General features: G+C 36.6%; 1 protein-coding gene across 1 annotated transcript in view; it reads right to left on the reverse strand.

The window, feature by feature from the left end:
• Positions 1-22,272, reverse strand: part of NAALADL2 (N-acetylated alpha-linked acidic dipeptidase like 2) — a 238,439-nt gene that overhangs the window by 166,893 nt on the left and 49,274 nt on the right. The window contains exon 3 of the mRNA XM_027724653.2: positions 5,889-6,008. Within this exon, the coding sequence (XP_027580454.2) occupies positions 5,889-6,008 (120 nt within the window). The remainder of the gene's footprint in view (positions 1-5,888; positions 6,009-22,272) is intronic.

Genomic DNA, 22,272 nt, shown 5'->3' on the forward strand with positions numbered 1-22,272 from the left:
AGGAAGGGGAAGGTTAATAACATGAGTACACTTAATCTCATCTTTGAGGGAAGAAAAAAAAAGGATAAAGAATAAAACCAACTAACTGGGAGGAGAGAGTCTCTGAAAAAATCAAGGGAGACAAAGGCTAAGGAAAAAGGACCACAAAACAACTAGGTAAGAACTAGTATATTTTGTAGAAATATAATTTATCTAATTAGTAAAATCTGCTTCAATAATTTGAATGAATCAATTTGAATTCAGTCTGGATTATCACGAGGAGCTCTCAGGATTTTGGGAATAAAGATGAGATCTTAAGAGGATGATAAATTAGAGAAAACCTGAGGATGATATTCCAGTGGATGTTACTAGATGATCCCTTCAGATCCAGATCTCCAAATATAGTTTTAAATGATTCTATAATTTTTATTTATATTACCTATATCTATGGCTTGAATTTTCAAGAAGGGGTTTAGGAAAGGATATAACATCATTAAAACTCCCACAGCACTCATATGGGAAATGGGTATATAAAGAATTTAGGAGCCTTGGAAAAAATTCCATCATACAAAAAAAGCCAACCAAAAAAACCCAACCAAACCCCCAGTGTCCTTATTAATGAAATGCATATAAAATGTTTACGTTCCCTAGAAAATGTTTGGGTTTTTTAATACAGTTTTTATGTGTATATTTATATGCACACACTGTATATATATGTATGCGTGTGTAAATAAATGCATATACATGTATATTTGTGTGTATATATAGGAAGGGAGGAAGGGATGGAAGGAAAGAGAGTCCCAGTTAAATGGAGATTTACAATGTGAATTGTAATCTTCAGACTTATATGTGCTAGCCATAAAAAGTACTAGAGAGAAAGAAATAAACAATGTAGACAGTAGAAAAATGAAATTACTTTTTCCAAAGTAAACTTATTTAAAACTAACACAGTTATTAAATTGAAGCCTTTTTGCAAATTGCCTTTATTCTGGGAATCTTTAATATTTTCCATTTAGCAAATCCTTATCCGCAAGAGCCTGCCAATAACCTCTGCATAAACATCCAAGCATCCACATTCCTAAACTTTATGACAGTTAAAAAGTAATTTTATGAATATTTATGCAGGCAGTAAATTATTAAAATAAATATAGATATTTACATGGTAGAACAACATCTTCATTTAATGGATGTGGAAAAAATGTTAATATGTGAACATATTAAAGATGAAGTGGTTTGGCCTTCAGGGCTTTTGTTACTCTATTAAAAGTTAATTTAGGACAAAAATTATGGCTTTTTCATGAATTGCAACCCCTAAAGATTAAATCATGATCAAGACTCAAAACATTTTTCAAAAAATAAATCTGTTAATGGTATTTCCAGAGGCTGGATATTGAAACCACTGTGCAGTTCTCTCTTAAAAAGCCTCCTCTGGTTTCTTCTATGTGCTCACAGTGGTGACACAGAGCAGCTTTAAAGCAGAGGAGCTGGAGGTGGAGCTAGTGAGGTGGTTTTCTCAATCTTTCTGTCACCACACATTTTCTATACTATTAGAATATGTTCTCTACAAACACCGCGGGCAACTCAAGGTGCTCTTTCTCAAGAAGGTGTTCTACATCACATGAGTGATTTGCTTAATCACTAATAAAAAACTTCATCATCTTTCCCCACATTTATAGATCCTCCTGGTTCAAGGACATCAGTGGTCTGCCCTGACCTCCTGTGACTGTGCACTCAACCTCACCAGTGATCCCAACAACCTGAGTTCCACTGACACATGAATTTTCCTTCTAGCCAGAACACCAGGAACAGGTCACTTTCAATCTCAAGGTGTGAGAAAGCAAGGACTCCACTTCTTTTTATGGCACTTCACTCCAGAAGTTGTGCTTCTCTTCTGTTCTACATTTGTCTCATTTGAGCTCCCTCCTTAAGAAAGTTTTTCCTCTTCCTTAATGCAGCTCCCTCTTAATTCAGAAACAATCCAGCTCTTACGCGTTGTCTCAGACTAAGCCACAAGATCCCTTTGGGAGTTGTCACAACAGTTTACATTTTTTCCTTCTGTCAGTTTTTCAGCACTGTGAATTATTTGGGCTAATGAGTCCAAAATGACCAGACCATGGTTATGCCAAGTTAACATGTCACATGAGGACTCCCTCTGTGCTTCCCTGCTCAGTCTACTGGCTCAATTCATGTTGCAATAGGAAACTGTCACTCCAGGTGCTGGGAGCAGCAAATTCCTAAACATTTTGGTTGCATTTGAAAATGATTCTGCCTTTGCCATACTGAAAATGCTCCAGCCCTTGAAGCATTTCTACCATTCTTTTCTTCACTTTTTATATTAATTTTATAAAAGAGTCTTGCTCCCTAATTGACCTTAGCGGTGCCCTAACAATGGTAAAACCCCTTTCCCAAACCTCTGCTCCAGTCTGATTTATATATATAAATACATATCCCTTTTTTATCTATTCTTTTTATCACAGCAATGTAAACTATTTGATTGTTGTTTTGGTTTTTTGTGGGTTCTTTTTCCCACCATAGAGTCAACGCTCTTGTTGATACCCTGCTATCAAGGAAGGATTCATGTTATTTCTCTTTATAGCTGTAACTTATGATGTGGCTGTAGTAACATATTGTTTGTTTGCAAAGATCTGGTTTAAGGGATTGAGAGTGGCTCTGCCAATCCTCTGGACATGTGCCCATGGCCGTCATTCCTGCCCCTCTTGCCCTGAACAGACACTAAGTTCTGTTTCAGTGGAACAGAAATACAACACTCCCAATGAAATCTGAAAATCATATCCAATTACAAAAATTACCCCAGGTCAGATTCCTGAAAATCTTGTTCTCACAAAGCAGCTTCAGTTTATGAACCTTATAAAATTTAATCAGAATTACTCATGTTAAAGACTAAACTGCATATTCTAACAGCACATTGAATTCAGGCTTTTCTGCATACTCCAAATTCCCTGTATATTCCAATTTCAAATTACTCCAAGCTCTGAACTCTGTCTGTTGTTTTCAATGTGTCTGAAGATATGAGAGATGGGCCCAGTCTGAAAGACAAAGTAGAAGCTCCAAATTATCTTCAATCTTAATCCTTCCCCAAATTTTGTACCCTATCCAATCTCCACATACTAAACCTCTACTGCAAAAACATTGTCATTAATACCATTATTTTTCCAAATATTCAAATTTCCATCACTTGGGCTTATGTCTATAAATTATCCCCTTGCACATGAAGCTCTTTTCTACCAGCACATCCTTTCTGTTAAAGAAATGTTGCTCAGTTTTCATGGTGATTTTTCTGCCAGCAGCAGTTTATTATTTCTTTCAGGCCTTTTTCAATGAACTCAGTATGAAGAGAACAAACAGTAGTCAAAAAAAAAAAAAAAAAAAAGCACATTAAATACACAAAAGGGGGAAATAGAAAAAAATCACAAGAAGAACAGCAGTTGTTGATGGCAGTAAAAAGAGAGAGAGAGAAAGAGAGAAAAAGTATACTCACAAAAGGGAAAATGCAAGCTGAAAAATAGAGACATAATTAGAAACCCTGTTATGAAGATTAAACCTTGGTGCAGGGTCTATAAAAATAAAACTCAAATCCAGAGTGAGATATTTGTGTATTATAAAGTAATAATAATGAGAAATTAAAGAACATTAAAACATGAAAAATACAAGTTAAATACAGAAATGAGAAAGAAAAGTAGCAAATATATATGTATATATAGCCACAGCTCTCTTATGAACTAGTATTCTGTTTTAATGTGATGTAAAACCAAGCACATGGAAGACAGAGATAAGGAAAATATAGGGAGAGGAAAGTATCTGCTGAAACAGAAATGTGAGACTCAATAAGTGCAGAAACATAAACATTAGGGTGGAAAAAAGATACAAAAAGTGGATTTAGTGGTGAGATACTGGGCCTGTTTAAACCAGCAGGACTTGCTGTTTAAGGTAATCTTTCACTTCAAATATTCCTTATGAAAGGAGAATCTATTTCTGATAATCTTTCTACATCTTCTCTTATGAGAAAAGTAAAGCTTACAATTATTTCACTGCCAAAGAGAGACAATTTATATTCTAAAAAAAGATAGTTTACAGCCTCAAAAAAAGGGCGAACTTCCTACCTGCATGAGGGGAACACAGAAAGAAGGCTTGGGGAGTGTATTTTTAGCTCAGATCCTGAGTGTGCACTGGAAATCAGCCTCCTGATCACACCACACTTTGGTTCATACTGTATAACAGACCCTGGACGTGCAAAATGGATTCTTCTGGAGCAGCAGCTGAGCACCAGAAATGTAACTAATGCACCTCAGCCACCAAATAGCACATATTTGGGACTAGGCTACAGCCAACCCACACAAAAAGTTCCTGAGATGTGCCTTGTTCTCAGCACCACTTGCTTTCCCCTCCTCCTTCAGGCTGTATACTTTCCTAATTCAGACATAGTGAGTCCTCACAGGAACACAAACGGGTAAAAAACCCATCTCAGAGACAGTGTTGTTACAACAAACTTTACATCTTTATCAAATCCCTACTTTATGAGCCCTGATTGCTATTTCATTGTTTTTGTCAGTGGTGAAATGCAGCACCAGATCTGTTGGTGGAAACGATGCACAACAGCCAAGTTCCAGCAATGACAACTGACCTTTCAAGAGCGTAATTAAATTGCATCTAAATAATTTAAATAAACAGCTAAAGCTACTCAGTTGAAAATGGCATTTTTATTGAGACAAATCTTATTCCTATAGAAAAAATAGTAAGTGGCTGTTTTCTGAACCTGTGTTATAGTCCCGACTGTACTTTCTATGGCCAACAGAGCAGATCCTGATCCTTTTAATGGCAAGATCTGGAGTCACTGCTCTTTTATAATTGCATTTGTTAATTTGGGAATTAATTGTTTAAGTATTTATTGGTTCAGTGTATTTTCTGAACATCAAACCAGCATTTTTGCCTATAAATTATTTGCAACAGAAGGCAGTTACTAGGCATTTAGAGTTTAAATGTGGTTTATATGTTGACTCTATTACATTTAATGTGCAAATGGATTAGTGAGCTCCTGCTCTGTGCTTTCTGCCAGCACTCGAGTTGGAGGAGAAGGTGGACACACACGTACCCATGTGCAGCCCTCCCAACACATAATCTCAACCAAAGAAGGAGAAAGGAGGGAGTGGAAGAAGAACACGGTGGCAAAGGCAAATTCTGCACACAGCAAGGCTGCAAAATGCCATGATGAAACCAAGTTACAATGTCCTTTCTTAAATCCATAAACACTAGTGTCAGTCCTCCCATAGTGTATGCTACTGGTGATTACCTTGCAATCCGAGTGCTGGCAGCACCACATCCGAGTGCTGGATGTTGGACACAGCTCAGCAGGGCTGGAAAGACGCACAGAAGCCTGAGTTCAGGTGAGCATAGACTGTGCTCTGCCTCCTCTCACAATATGCTGAGCAAAACTACACACAACTACAGCCATCAAACCAAGTACTATGTGCAATTATGCAGAAACAAAAGATTTCAGTGCACTGTTCTATGTACATTTTTAGGAGACACAGATCAAACCATTCCTGATATCAGTTGCCTTTTTTTTTGTTCCCTCATGCTTTATTATTTCTTTCAGAGATTTCTTTATTTGCCAAAAGGCTCAGAGTACACCCAGGAAAAATATGACAGACTAGTGGGGCACTGCAAGATATGCAGCAACATAAATAACTGTAACACATAAAAGGCACTGCAGAGCGAAGTGGTGAGTATTAAGGAAGAATGTGTATTAAGGAAGAATGTGAATGCCAGTAAGTCCTGACTTACTGGGACAGAATGGGAAAGTCGATATTTTGGAACTGAAAAAAAAAAAACAAACAAAAAAACCAAACCAGTGAATAATTCAGCTAATGTGTAACTAGGTTCTGACTAACCTTATAAAGCAAAGGTGATTGTCCTAGCTTCAAAAGTGCAATTTTTTTGGTCACGTTTGTAATGGCTTGAATCCGGAGCAGGTCTTCCATGGTGCCATACTGCACATCAACCAGCTCTGCCTGCAAAGAGAAGACAAAGTTCAGGCTATACCTACAACCACACATTACTGAGGGTGCTCCTTGCACAGAAACAAAGTTGTCTGCTTAAGTACAAGCACACGAGCAATTGCCCTACCCCAACTTCTCATCAGCAATACCTGTAATAGCAAAGAACTTGAGAGTGCAGTCCAGCACATAATTTTATGCAGTTTTCACTCACAATCTATCAGCTGTGATAAAATCCCTTCTATTTTTTTTTTTCTAGTGGTTATAAGTGATGCTGATTCTGGTGAGAATTTGCCCTCATTAGCTACAGGAATTTATTTAAAATTGTTTAAGTCACTCCTGTGTTTTTTTTTTTCTTCGAAGGAATCAGTCTTGTAAAGCATTTCAGAAAATGACTGATTATACTGGTCACTGATGAAAATACACAGATAACACAAACTCCACCAAACATACACAGTTTTATGTGGTCTCATGTGATTCCTGAGCAGCCTTCCTCAACTATTGAAGTATTTTCTTATATTCCATCAGTTATCCAAGCATTACTCAGATAGCAATATTAAAAGCATAAACTTTTCTATTAACACATATTTTCAAATTCTTTAGAGTCACTTCCAACTAAAAGTGTTTAGAGCATGGAGATCTTCAGCTCTTCAGTTAGGACACTGCAAGAAAACATGGTAAAGTTCTAAGTTATTACTAAATGTCAAGCACTAGCAGTAATGGAAAAATATTTCAAGACGTGTTTTCAAGGATTTTTTAAAATACATGTAATTCAAGAATGACCAAGGGCATGTTTCTCACACACACTTACAGCAATAAATTCTGGTGAAGACAAAGTAGGAGGATAATCAGTCTTCTACATTACTATTTTAGAGTGTTATGAAGCTCTCAGGACACTGTTGAGGACATTCTGGAACCTCTAAATCCCTCCACAGTGTTCACATTAAACGTAAGTACAAGAAGACACAAGGATATTACATGAGTGTTTAAAAATTAAAATAGGAGGAGCAGTACAAGATGGAAAAGTTTCTCTTTCAGTACAGTTTGGTAACTTAAGTATGGATTCATTGCCAAAGGCAACAGTTCTGATTTTGGGTATCTCTACACAAACTGTTTAAATTCTAGCAACAGTTGTTCTGGATATGTGGGATGTGTGGAATTTTACTAGATTCCTGAACGTGGCTATTTTAGGAAAGTATTTACCCTTATAAAACCGTATCTGAATGTTTTGTCTGAGTTGGCATCTCAACATTTAAGTTGAAAGCGTATAAAATCTTGCCAAGGTTCCTGTCTTATTAAATGTATTCTTCTAAATTTTTAAGATAACAAGTTTCCAAGTCTGTAACGTGTCATCAGTCCTGTATAAACCAAGTATTTGGAAAGGTCAGCCCAAGTTATAAGACACTTTTGAACAGCAAATATCAAACTTAACACCAAATACAGAAATTTAAGAACAGAAAAGCTTGTTTCTTCTAAAATATATGAGGGTTTTGATATCTAAAGAACTTGAAAACTGTTTAATAAGAAAATTCAAAGGGTGACTACAAGCTGAGATCCAATATATATTTTTCCTGTATGACTACAGCATTTGAAAAGTAAGATAAAATCACGTGAAGATTTTATACTAGTAGAAGGTATTTTATGTTTTACCTAATCTCCCGCCTCCAGTTGTAGAGTTAACCTCAGATGAAGAAAGGGTATTAACCAGGGTACTTCCTTAACTTCATACAATTGTGGACCTTATCTTTATCCTAATTTGTACCTACATATGTGTCAATAGATACACTTCAGTGTAACAATTATTAAGTGTCTCAAAAGTCTTACAGCTTGAGAGGTTATGGGAAGTTACATCTAGGAATTCTAGGGATACTTCTGTCTAAGTCCTTTGGACCCATTGCCTTTGCCACCTACCCTCCCAAAGCAAAAATCAGAGCTTTCATCATTCGTATGAGAGAAACTGCATTGAATTTTCATGAGGCAAAATCAATACACAGATATATAACATAATGAAGTATTAAGCCATTTGCTTCTCCAGTATGCCCATGTAAAAATGAGATCCCTGCCCATCTACATTCATGTGCTGCTCCTCTGCACACCACTAGCTGCTTCTCCAGGGTGCTATCCACTGCTCTGTAAACAACAAAACTACATGTGTGCACAATTATTAATGCATTTAGCAACTGCCCTTGGATGTTCTTAGTTAATTTATGGATGCAAACTGCATCTTCAAGAGCTGCTCACTGGTCTTTCCCAGGCAACATATGAGCTCAACAAGAGAGAGGCAGAATAAGAGGCCCTGCAAAAGCACTGTTCATTTTTTAATTATGTGAGAACCAAACTTGGCTCCCTGCTGCCCCAAACACTCTGCAAACTATGTTCTGTGCTCCAAATGTTAAAAGTAAGCCCCAATGCCAAAGCTAATAAATACATTCATACATTGAGAGTAGATGGAAGAAGTCGTTACATAATGAAGGAAAAGTTGGGTATAATATAAAAGAGTTACATGTGCTTTTATCACACATCTTCCACATGAAGGACAGATATGTCAAAGCTCAGTATATAAGAAGTCTTTTTTCTGCATTTGCCTGAAAACAAGCATGACTTAAACATCCTGTAACTGTCCAACTTTAGGGGTACTTGCACACTTCTATTTCACTGTAAGTCTGAAGTGATTCTCTTCTCATCACAAATCTTTGACTTTTAATTTTATCTTTTGGGGAACTGTGGGTAAAAACTGCACATGTCTACCAAAGTAAGTTATCACATTCTGGCAACATCATGTGTAGCCAGCAGCTGGAAGTTTCCATAGTGAATCTCGGATTTAACTTCAGCTAAAATGACCAAAAAAAAAAAAAAGGAATAAAATATTCTCTATAGTAAAACTATGCATGGCTCATCCCAATGAGTGAAGACAATAACCCACTAGAAGAGTTTTGAACAAGGTCATAACATTTTGGCAATACAATCCAGAAACTAAGAGGTACGCATTAAATTATGAAAAGAATTTTAAAAATTATCCCTGCCCCTTCCCTTCTTCTGTGCTGGAATACCTTAGTAAAATTATTACTAGAAAGCAAAATAGTTTGCACTACTTAATAAGAACACCTCATCAAATACAGTACAGCAACACTAACTCAGAGTAGTTGGTTTTGGTTTTGTTTATAATAGATGGGACCCAACTAATTGGACACCTTACTTCTAACAAAAAACAATATTGAAAAAATACGTTTTCAAAATAATGGTGAAGAATTGTATTGAATTCAAAGACCTCTACCTTCTCAATAATCCCCTCAGTAATTGACAGACCATTTATGTTGCATGAAGGCCTGTTTTAGTTGCAACATTCCTAATACCTTTAAAAACGAATGAAGATTAAATTTTCTATTATTTCTTTTCTCTTTTTTTTTTTTAAGAAATGCTTACAACATGACATAATCCTCATTTTACACACACCAGTTTTTTAAAAAGCAAAATACCCTGCCCTCAACTACCCATATTGGATAAACTGCTTTCCTATGGTAGGATAATTTTGTTCGAAAACAAAAGAGAGCTCATTCTTTTAACAGGTGCCGAAAAAGAGCACTTGTCTACTTGGTTTAGATATGCAACAGTAAATCCTCTTACCCTAAAACTGGGAAACTGCTAAGGAATGAGTTGTTTTATCCATCTGAATTAGGTACTTACTCCTCAAATTGTTTCATGCTAATCTGTTTGAAAGATATGACTATTTAGGAACAAATTGTGATGTGCATTATGGAGTTCAGTAGTATTCCCCCATGCATGAAATGAAGTAGGGGTAGGTAATAAAACAAACATTTTTAGGAAAAGTAATTATTTTATGTTAGACTTATTATTCGTTTCTAAGTCCCAAGATGATGCTCAATGAGTTGTAAACATTCTATCTTAAAAATTTTAATAAAATTCCCCCAAAACAGAAGAGAAAAACACTCTTAAAATGCCACAATCAAGACAGGTATGGATTTTTTCCCTAATTTCTTCTACTTATCTCCAAAATGAAACAGAATAAAACAGCGTACTTTATATCTAGTCACAGAGAACAAAGAGTAGAATAGGTCTGGAAAAGTATGAATAAGTGTATGAAGCAGGTGGCAGCTGGGGTCTTGGAGATGCTGGATACTGTTTTTTAAACCTTGCTTTCTTTGTGAATCCTGAGGCAATTAAAAAAAAAATAAGTTAAATAGGTTGAAAATAGTAACAGAAATATGTTTGTCTTATCACATTGTTATCAATCCTCTTGACTGAGGAAAGGGATTTAATAACAGCATTATGCATCTGTATCCAACACACTGGCTAAGAGGCAGATTGTCACTGATTTGCCAGGGGCACACAAGGCACAGAACAGTTTAAGGGAAGAACCCAAAAGAAAAACAAACAAACAAAAATAGCCCCCACAAAACTCAGAGCCACTACATCCAGGAAGGGATGTTTCTCACAACCACTAAAATGCAGATGGAATCAGATTAGATAAGCAGTTTTCAAACTGAGGAGCTCAGGGTAGAACAGCACCACACTTAAATAAATACTTTCATTATTATTTCTTAAGAGAACTCATTAACGTCAATACTGATCAATGTCAAAGAAATCTGAAAGGTGTAAACTTAGCACACAAAAAAAAACCCCAAAAAACAACAACAAGGAATAGCACACAGGATGTCTGTGGTGAAAAATCTTCTCCCTCTTAATGCTACTTGTTGTTAGAGACACAGTTCAGTAGCCTCGAATTATGAATATATTTTAACCAATACCAATCTGTTGACTCACATTAATGAACAGCTTCTGCACGAACTGTTTGGGAGGTCAGGACTGTGGAAGTTGCAGGTGTGAAAATCACTGATGAACAGTAGCACAGTCAAAATCAGATTCCTGACAGTGCTGACCTACTCACTAAAGGGTTTCAGAAATGGATGACCTAAAAAACCTCCAAGTATTGAAGAAAACTAAATATTAAATATGTAATTCTAGAGGTATCAACTCTCAGTTCTGCAACTGTTCAGGCTTACTAAATCCCCTTCTTTCATCCAGGTCAATGCCCTTCATTTGTCCTTCAACACTCAGCTACTATTTTCAGTTTTTTCACAAAATAAAGGCAACAGAAACATCCAATGCACAATCAATCACAATTAAATAACCTTCAGCTAGTCATCCTGTCTAAAATAAAACTCCAAAATACATTTGCAAATTGTATCTGAGGAGGCAGCATTCTGCAATCAGGACATGAGGCGAACTTTAATTAAACACTTCACTATAATTTATTTGCACAGCTCTGAAATTGAGGCTGAAGGCAGCATTCAGCAGAGCATAAAAGTAAACTCAAGCTGGTTGTAGATCAAAGCTGGACACCAATGAATGCAAAGAAAGCAGCAAATAAAAAACTAGTTGTTCTCCAAAATTAGAGAAAAGGAAGGAAGAAAGAAAAGAGGAGATAACAGAGCTGTGCCCAAGTATGCCAAATCTTTTGTTAGTGTAAACTCTGTTACACCTTCTGACAGGAGCTGCTGCTCCCATTCCAGTCAAAAGCATCCCTGTGATAATCAGGGAGCCACACCTGTCTCCCTATGATTGCCACCAGCGAGGCCTCCTTCAGGGTCCTGCTGAGCACACCAAACAGCCACAACCACCTTTTATATACTTACTGTATTTCTAGGGGAATGTTAATATCCAAACTTATCTTTCACACTTTGTCCTTCACTTGGTTCCAGGCAAAAAGAGGGACAGGGAGAGATCTGTGTTTCTGTGTTCTGTGACATCTGCTGACTGTCTCTAGTTCAATCACAGTGCTGAAGGCTGAACTGAGAAAATATTGTGCCACACTAGTGATTTCTTTTATAGTAATGGCACTTGGTGTGAGTAGGATCCATCACTCTGTTCCTTCATGGTTAGGACTCGTTGAAGACAAGTGCAAGTGCAGTGAAGTTTTATTTTTTGCTCTGTGTTTCAAGGATCAGCATTGTCAGAAGAGGAAAAGAACTGAGAAAGCACGACCAAGGGTATAATTCAATATTTAGTAAAATTAAATAATTATGACACAAAATAGAAAGAAATCAGGGAAGAATTTGTGGCAGATACCTGATTTTTAAGAAGAGAGATTTGGGGAAGGGGGTCTGTCACACGAAAAAGTAATTTCTTATAGAGCTGTTTTTGCTACATAATAAAAATGTGTTTCTTTAGGACTCAGTTTCCATGAAAACATCATACTCCAGTGTTTACAATAATTTCAAAATAACACTATCTCTGCAATCCCCTGGTGAGCTTTCCACTCTCTATGTACTTTAGGAAAAATTTCATATAAGATCTTAAAATCCAAGTGCACTGTCTTCTGTTAGCAAATATTACTTTCAGTGTTTTGTGTATCCTACAACACTTGGCCATTCCCAAACTGTCTTGGAAATGTTGTTGGTAATTTGGGGTAATTACACAGAAACATCTGTGTGATATGCCGTGAATGACTAAACTATATATCTGAAAGTAAATTCCCCTACCTTCTTGGCCAAATGTGGACACTACTTATCCAGACTGTACTTCTAGTATCACAGGATTCTCTATCCTTGAGCTTCTTTTTATGTCTTATTAGAAAACTGGAAGAAGAAATATAATTTTATGCCTTGAAAATTAACAACCTAATGCATTTCCAAGGAACTGTGTCAGGCACGCTGAGAAGAGATGATTTGTGCAATTTGAATTTGAACACTCTGTGTGAGCCCAAAAAAGCAAATAATTACATATCTGGATTAACTGAAGCTGATTTTGCTCTGTTCCAGTACTATGAGATGCCTCTGATCAACAGTGTCTGGGCAGATTTAAATCAGAGAACTTCAATATTAGTCCACAGAGAAGACGTGTGAAGGGTCTTTAGAGAACTATCTAGAAATTAAATAACTAGTGAATTTTACCTTCAAGCACTGCTCTTCAAACAGATTCGTGATGTTTTTCTTCATGGTTGTTAGCACCTTACTCTATTGAAGTTTTCTTTTTTTGCCTCAATATTCCTTCCCCTACAATAAAATTCTAGAGTAATTCAGTATGACTCACAGTGTCAGCTTACAGTCAAAAAGGGTTCTTTGTGTCTAGGTTTTATTAGATAAAATTGCACACTGCATTATAATGGCCAGCTAAAACTGTAATTTATACTAAAAGAGGAGAAAAAAAGAGATGTTCCTTAACCTCAGTTTGATGGAGTTTGGCCTTGCAGACATTTCATGCTCACTCTTCCCCCTCGTCCTACCTGTCCAGTTCACACAGCTCCATCCCAGACAGGGCTCTACTGAAGCTTCTCCTACAAGTTGTTTTTGCTATTATAGGATCACTTTTAGAATGACAAGGAGGTTAAATTTGTTTGCTTGCTTGCTTTTTGCAGTTTATTGCAGGGTTTTTTTTCCTACCAACTCCGAGGGAGACTGAATCAAGATCGAAGCCTTTTTATAGCCTAGAGAAAAGAACTTCTTCTGTGTTTTATGGTTACAAAGCCCCAAATAAATCTCAGCTGACACAGCTCAGGTCCACGTAGATCAAGCTCATCCTGGAGATTCCTATCTCTATATCTATTTTCAACTTTATTTTTCCTTCTTTTAATTCTTTCATACTCTGTTCCCTCTGTCCCAAATCACATTCTTTGGGTTTCCCAAAAGGAAAAACTAATACTCGAATGTAACTTCTTAATTCATGATATCCAGCAAGATATCCAAACAACAAATATGTATTTTGTCATCTTTTCTAACTACATATAAACACAAATCTAACTTTTCAAGTTTCTGAAATAAAATATTGTAATTTTCAGTCACAATTAACTGATATTTATTTATTTTAAAATCTCTAAGAACATTGACTTTTGTTATAAAACATTAAAGGACACGAGATCATTGAATGTCTAAAATACTACCAGAAATTTTATTATTTCAAACTTTCATTAAGCAGTGATGATTGTTTGTCACTTCACTAGTGACATAATTTTAAATTTTAATGATTCTTTCTTATTTGTGTTTAACATTATTTATATCCTCCTCTTTATAAGAGTTAACTGCAAAGCTATTTAGTACCATTAGTCCCTAAAGCATAAAGTCACATTGATCATACTTTTCTAAGAAAAAACAGTAATCTGTATTTGCCAGCCTACTTGGTTCAGCTTAGTTAGAGGTAATTATTCATGCAAATATACATTTACAAATCACAAAGACTAAGGGTAAACTAAACAAAACAGAAATTACTCAGCTGTGATGTGGGATCTTAAATCATAAGCTACATATGTACACAGTAAATTATAATGGTGTGATTTAAACTTGGCTTTAAAATTTTCAGTGGAAGGGTTTTAGGTCCAGCCTCATTACATCTGAACTCAACAAATTCTCAAGGCTGGGCTGCCGTGTGGTGGAGGTTTCATTGAAACACAGAGAATGAATGCAAAACATCCAGAGGCTGCAGAGTGTCCTCCTTCAATGGCCCTTATATCATACACTGAACTAAACCCAGACATTCCCTCCTATAATAGCTACAAGCATTAAGCCTTTAGAGAAAAAGCTTGAACTTTACAGAAGGTGCCTTAGAAGCACCTTATATACAAACAGGCTCTGCAGGACAGCTCTGGTAGGGATGGATCCAATCTCAACTGGGCAGGAGAGGTACCAAACTGAACTGTGAGAGCTCCCCTCCACCTGCTCAGAGGCTCAGTGTGAACAACAGTGAAACATGAGGTTATACCTACACCAGAGAAGTAAAGTCATATCCTGTGCAGTGAACAATGCCCTGTGAATGCAAACACCATTAAAGACAGAACGTGAGTCAACTGGAACAAAACACTACATGAAAGTGCGTTAGAATCTAAGGAAAATCTAAATATCTAATCTCATAACTAACATATAATACGTTTATATTTTAATTTCCTAGAGACAGGTGTTTCAACTTAGCTCACTTGTTTCATATTTAGAGTCAGTTTTTCTGTGTCAGAACAAAAATATCTAGAAAACAGCCTTACCACTTGTAAGCTTCCTCTTCAGAATTCATGATTCAGAACTGTACTGGTTTTGGCTGGGGTAGAGTTAATTTTCTTCACAGTAGCTGCTATGGGGCTGTGTTTTGGATTTTTGCTGAACTTGGGGTTGATCATATAGAGATGTTTTTGTTATTGCTGAGCAGGGCTTACACAGAGCCAAGGTCTTTCCTGCTTTCCATTCTACCACGCTCAGGAGGGGGCTGGGGGTGCATGGGAGGTTGGGAGGAGACACAGGCAGGACAGGTGACCCAAACTGACCAAAGGGATATTCCAGACCATATCACATCATGCTCAGTATATAAAGTGGGGGGAAGCAGGAGGAAGAGAGGGGACATTTGGACTGATGGTGTTTGTCTTCCCGTCGTCTCCATTAGGTGTGATGGAGCCCTGCTCCCCAGGAGGTGGCTGAAGACCTGCCTGCAGTGAATTAACTCCTTGTTTTGCTTTGCTTATGTGCATGGTTTTTGCTTTCCCTAAAATGTCTTTATCTCAACCCTGGAGTTTTCCAGCCTTTACCCTTCCAGTTCTCTCCCCAGTCCCACAGGTGGGGGAGCGAGCGGCTCTCTGGGGCTTGGCTGCTGGCTGGGGTTAAACCACAACAACACATTCTTAAACAGTGCAATTTTCATAGGATGAGGAGCCCATTTCCAAATCAACTCTCATAGTAGCACATGCACTGTGAACTGAAATGTACAGGTTAGCTGGATTTCTGTGTACACTTGCTATGCAAACAGACAAAACATATGTTGTTACTGCCAGTATATGGATACATAATGATAAAACAGGCATCTACCTCAAAGAAGAAAATAATCATTCATGGCTACAAGAGGAGGTCATCCACTGCATCTAGAGAACACTTGAACTTTCAGAAATCTCAGGGAGAACTCTATTTTCTAGATTATAATAAATGGTCTTTTATAAAGTACTTACTTTTATAAAAGCTTTCATAAAGCTTGGCCAAACATCATGCACTTGAACATAATCAGAGAGATGTCCAAGCATGTAATGTTTCAAACACAAATCTGAGTGTTAAAGCAGCATTTGAGCAAACCTGCAGAAGCAAATATGCAGTTGTGAAAAGGAAAATGACATCTTGTTGTTTTGAGTCATTGCACAGGTTTATAGGTCTATAAATTACATCTGTAGAAAAAGGACAGGGGAAAATATGTTCTAAAATTACAAATATATTCAGAGATTCAGAGGACAGAAAAGGACTCCAGTGAAAACAGGGAATATGCTTGAGTGACAGCAAATTCAAGTAGCCCAAATGATTGACCAGGACTATATATATGTATATATATATATATATGGTCATACTTGAGAACAGCTCAGCTCTATGTGATTAAACAAGTATATATTTCTGTTTTTCAGTCACCTAACATTTTGGAAGCAGACTTATCTTACAAGAGACACATGATGTGTGATTCAGGTCTCATAGATAATAAAACTGTACCAGGAAGAAAACAAAGTTCTTTTTTGTTTCAGGCTTTCAAATCTTGCTTTTAAAAGTGCACTCAAGATTTTGGAATAGTCATTTGGTCATTCAACATGATACTGCAGTCTGCATTGTTTAGTTCTAAAGGTTCTATACGGCAACATCTTTTAGCTTTTCTTTCAGAAACAGCTAACTTTCATTTAAAAAATGTTTTATTAATTAACAGCAAGGATTAAATGGAAGTTTGGGATAGGTCCCTGCCAGGTATCCTTGCTATAGCAAAATTAGTAGCTCGCCTTTATCCTAAGTATTTCCAAAGGTTAGGGTGAAGGTTTTCCTGAACCATGCCAAATTTCACACAGACATTTTGAGCATTCATCTCTAAATGTGGGCAGAAGCACCACAGAGAACTTGTGAAGTTGGTCCCTGTGCTCGTAGCAGGAATGGAAAATCCTAAAGAAAAAGGAAAAATCCCATGCAAAGGACAGAAGCTGTTTCTTTCTAGAAAGGGTCCCAGTAAACCCTTCACCCTGTGCAGTGACATCCTGGTTAACTGCATCACAAAAGAAAAGCTGGAAAAATTTTCACGTTATCTAAAATATACAGGAAAGTCTGAAGAGACTCTGGATGACTTGGTGGGAAGAAGGAGCAACCTGACCTGCTATCATATAATAGATTTTTCTGTTTAATTCAAAAGCTTTGCCATCAGTGCAGCCCATCCAGAGCTCTGGAGACGGATCTGGACAGAGCTTCCCTCGTCTTCCACACAGCCTGGAATTCAGGTCAGCCTCTTTCACAGCAGTACAGAAATGCTCAGTATGATTGCAGTAATAGTACTTGATGGTACAATTTTCAATAAAAACAGTTAGGGACATTATTAGAGAACTATCAGTTACTACAGAAATCTGTGCTCAATTCCTTCTCTTCACCTTTTACAATCCCTCCTGCCCCAGATGCTGAACAACCAACAAAAGGAAACCAGAAACAGAGAGCTCAGTACGTGCTCCCACAAATTATGACTCAATCACACATTTCCCTAACAGTCCCTCTTCTGAGATCAAGTGTTGTGTTTCCTGAATTTTAATAAATACAAGAGACTAAATTCAATAGGCGAGACAAAAAACATACAATGGTCATCACTAGCAACTATCACTAATTGTAACATCTACTGAAAAGGTTCCCTCCTTATTTCTTCTTTTGCCATTACATTTTTGGTACCTACTTTACAAACACTATGTATTGTAAACAAATTATCTTCATTGTCTGCAGAGAAAATTGAACAATTATGAAGGTTTATTTCAAGGAGAACAACCCTACAGGCTTTAAGACAGCAGCAATAAAATCATCAGGGAAAGATCTCAACTCAAAGAGTCAGTCTTATCCATTGGATCCTGAGCTTAACACTGTCCATACTTATAAAATTTCTCATTCTAGTCTTTAGTTTTTGACATTACACAATTGTAATATTTTCCTTCAGCCTTAAGATGTAAGGAGTTTATGGTTAAAAGGGCAACATGGACGAAGACAGAAAAAGATTTTTTTGAATAAATTTTTTTGTTAGAAAACTGATGCAGTAATTCTTTTGCCAGCAATATAATTTCCAACTTTTCATACTAATTCATTCTCTAAAATATTCTCCAAGTAAAGATCGTGCCTGGCAATAATTGACCTGCAGTAAGAGAAACTTCCCTCCTGGCTGACAACATAGCAGGAGCTCTCTTGCATATTTAAGTAGCTTTGCTCTCTCATAGTTGAAGCCATTGCCAGACCTCTTCTATCCTTATTCACCTCTGCCTGCCCCTTGAAGACAGCAGTGTGAGGCAGTGAATCTTTCAGGAGACAAGACTAACTCTATATGGTAACATAATTCAGTGGAAGGAAGATAAATTCCTTGAAGTATCTTCTTTCTCAGGCACACCTACTCTTGGGCCAGTCACAACCTGGTGATTGATTAGTGACCTTCTCTCTGAACTGCAGAGCACAGGAACACAAGAAATAATTATGAGAACAGAACTGATATAGCTCATAATTAATTCACATTAAGGCCCTCTTAATGAGTGAGATAAACACAGTAACTAATATTCATTACATGAGGTTAGACATGAGATTTATTTATATTTAGTGGAAGAGACAGTATATCAGACAGAATAAAAAACTAGGAATGCCTAAACCTAGGAAAAGAGAACAGTGTATTTTCAGCTTTATTGAGTTCACACTGATGTTTTTCAGTGTTTGCTGGTTGTTTTTTTTTTAATTTCTAAGAGGATACCTCTCTCCTGCGATTGCGACTGGTAGGCGGAGTCAGAAGTGCTGTATTTCCAACCAGCTTAAAAGGGAATTTCTGAACAAAAGCTTTTTCTCAGGACATTTTAGTCCAGCCAGTGAACAGGCTCTGGCATTTTGACAGTTCACATACACAGACAATGCACTTCTGCCAACAACACCTGGATACCAAACTTAGACTTGCCAATGGCAAGTATCTGGATCTCCTTTTTTTTAGCTTTTTATTCCTTTTTACGTTTTTAAGAATTCAGTTCTTATATATATTTTTCAACCAGTTCTATCACAGCAGCACATTTTTTTCATCCCGCTCCAAAAGGTTTCAAAAGACATTTGCTTCAAAGGGTTTTGCTCTGAGAGAGGTCTTCTTCATTTTTTTGGTCTTTCTTAGTACCAAGGCTGTGTCCGGGTTTAGAGCATTCCTCAAAGCAGTCTCTAGAGAGGTACATACTTTGCTCTTTTATACCAAAAATCTTCAACAAAGAAGTCAGACAAGCTGCAGTCCTCACCAAATTATTCTTAAAACTGCAGCTTTATCCTTAAACAGTTTAGATTACATTTAAACATCAGGCAAGCTTATTCTTTTTTTCTTTTTTTAGCAAGAACTTTCTTCGACTCTTTCAACTGCTCATCTTAGAAGACTATATTTGTACTTCATATCACCACATCCTAACACAGAGATAGGAAATCTTCAGACCTGTTTTGGATTTTCAGTGCTACTGTCATTTCAAAACATTAAAAAAGATTTTAACGAGACAAAAAGAGACTTACATAGAAAAGAATCCAATAAGCTGATATTATTACATTAGAAGAAATAAACTTTTTAAGATTTTGACAAAATGCTGTCCAATATTGACTGCAGAAGTTATACTGGTAGGTAGAGAAAACTCCTAAGATAAAACACATTGCTAAGGCTTCAACTGGTAAGATTTATCACGCTGCATTGGAGACTAAAATAGTTCCTCCTGATTCTTTTCAGCTGCCAGCTTTAATCCAAGTGACACAATCATTATTTAGACTTTTTATCTATTTTCCAAAATAATCAAGTGCAGTATGTAAGAAGAGTGATTTGTTCCCTTTTGATGTCTGAGACTGCCAGGGTCGGAACCCTCTGCCCATGCTCCCAGATACAGGATGTATATGCACAGTAAAAGGTAATCTGCCTTCAATTACAGACGCTTTTGTATTGTTCATGTTCCTTAAAATGTTTTAGGACTTGCTTCTCTTCCTCAAAAGTAAACTAAAAAAATGAAAAGCAGCAACAGCTTAATCGATATTTTATTTTACTGTCACTTGTAACTATCACAGAACTGAGTAGCATTTTAAGCACTTCTTTACTGTTAATGGATGAAACTATATTTTTTTAAACAATAAAGTTATGTAAGTAGTTTTAGGGACAAGGATTAAGTATTATGTAAACACAAAAATATTTTGTTACTGTTTTCATATTAGTCATAGTTGTTTCTTATTATGTTTTTCTCATCCTAGCAATTTTTTTAAAAGCTGATATTTGTTTTATAGTCCCTCTGCTGCGCAAAATTTTTGCTTTTTTCAGTGCAAGCAAGATTCCTTCAAGGCATTTTGAAAACTTCAGAATACTAGAGAAATTTAAAAGAAAAAGATCCCTAAAACCCAATCCAAACAGCTCACAGCAGAAACAGCATTTTACTTGGAATTCCTCCTCTGAGGAGAATATTGCCTTGCAAACTTAAACAGAAAAAAACACAGGTATGTTATTGGAAGGTTCATATTTACTAAGAAGATGCAGAAGAAATTACAGGAAGAGATAAGATGGCACTGCCTAAGCAAAATGTGCCTTGTGATTTGGCAGAAAGATTTCCACTTGACTTGGAGAACGTTTGTATTCAGGTTTGAACCAAACACCATCATCAAAGAGTGGGCATGAGAAAAGCCTGACTGGGTAGGTACCAAACCAGATATCTACTGAACTGCAGAGGAGATGGCAACTCACTGGGGCTAAGTTGTACAATAAGATAATAAAAACGAAAATTATTTCTCAGAGATCCATGCATTTGCAGAAGTTACTTCCACTTGTATTCTCTCACAGTGACTAGTAACAGACAAAATTTATCTCTGCTTAAAAATGATGTAATTCCCATTTATTTCAATATGAACTTTGCGTGCACTAAAACCCAAATAAAGCACCAAATACACTTCTCAAGTCCTCGGGGTTTGCATCCTTTAGTTTTTTACCATGCAATTGGAATATAAATAATGTTTATGGTTCAACATTGCTTCCCCTCAAATACTGTACAGAGGCCTTACTGAGAAGTGCCTTCAGCTGATTCTGTGCAATGGCATGGAAGTGCTCAGTGATCTGTTATGTCTTGAGATATCAAGATGCCTCACCCTTTCACCTTTTGCTTTTTTATCACTTAAAAAATCTCATTTATTATTAATGACATTATTAATAAAATGTCATTACTAACATTTTATTAGTAAAATGTAAGCACAGTATTGACTCACAAGTATAAAACAGCAAAAGGTTTTGCAGCAGCAGCATTTGCGTGTTTGAAACCCTGCCCTTCAATGACACAAAAATCTTCCAGCAATATTAATCGAGGCTTTTGTGCATGATGAACTACTATTATTTTTAGGGAACTGTACAACTTTATTTATTCAATGTTACGTGAAATATGCCAGAAAACTGACAGGATGTTCTGCAGGACATCTCTTCAATGATTGTTTTCGAAGCCCTTGCCTGCAATTTTAAATTATATAACCTTCACATTGCATTTCACAGCTTTCTATATGTAATTATAACAGAGTGGCAGCTATGCTGTAGTTAATGTTGAATGTTGTTTTCTGTTTAAAGGTCAAGTCTATTCTAAAATCCATATTCTTAGTGAGATTGTCTTGAAAATTTGCTGTGCCTACTTGGTATGCAGAGCAGTGGTCTAAATTATGATTATTTGTGGAAGAGGCTTCTGAGAAACTCTTCTATAAATAAAAGATAAATAAAGCTCCTCTAAAACATCTAAATGTTACAAAAAAATCACATGATTCTTCTCATTTGTGTGTATGTGTTATTCAACCTATAGCCCTAACCATCTGCAAACTGATTTCAGTTGCTAGGGATTCATTTTAGCTAGTGCATGTCTCTTTGGAGAAGAAATCTTAAAAAATGTTAATAAAGACAATAATGAACTAAATTTGGCGTGCCTAAAAGAATTAAATGCACACATGTATCAAGATTCTCTCTAGCTTGATATTTTGCACCAATGTGCCATCAAAAATGACTGAACGACTTAGGGAGAGATGCTGTGATTATTTAATCTCAATTATCCGCACTCTCTGCCTCTGGAATTCAAGATGTGCAAGTGAGCATGCTGCAGAAGGCTCATTTGGAAATTCTGCCTGGGGATAAAAATAACCTGGGAAGATTTTAAAATTTTCTAAAACCAACCCGCTGACACCAATCTTAATTCGGAAATATTGTTAAGGAAATTACTACTGATTAGCTGGAGGGAAGATAAAAGATAATAAGGGCGCACTAATCACATTTCCAGTACAATGAAACCGAATCAAATGAAAGCAAG

This window comes from Pipra filicauda, unplaced genomic scaffold (assembly GCF_003945595.2).
Source record: "Pipra filicauda isolate LSUMZ 115617 unplaced genomic scaffold, ASM394559v2 scaffold9_size5747161_pilon, whole genome shotgun sequence".
NCBI lineage: Eukaryota > Metazoa > Chordata > Aves > Passeriformes > Pipridae > Pipra > Pipra filicauda.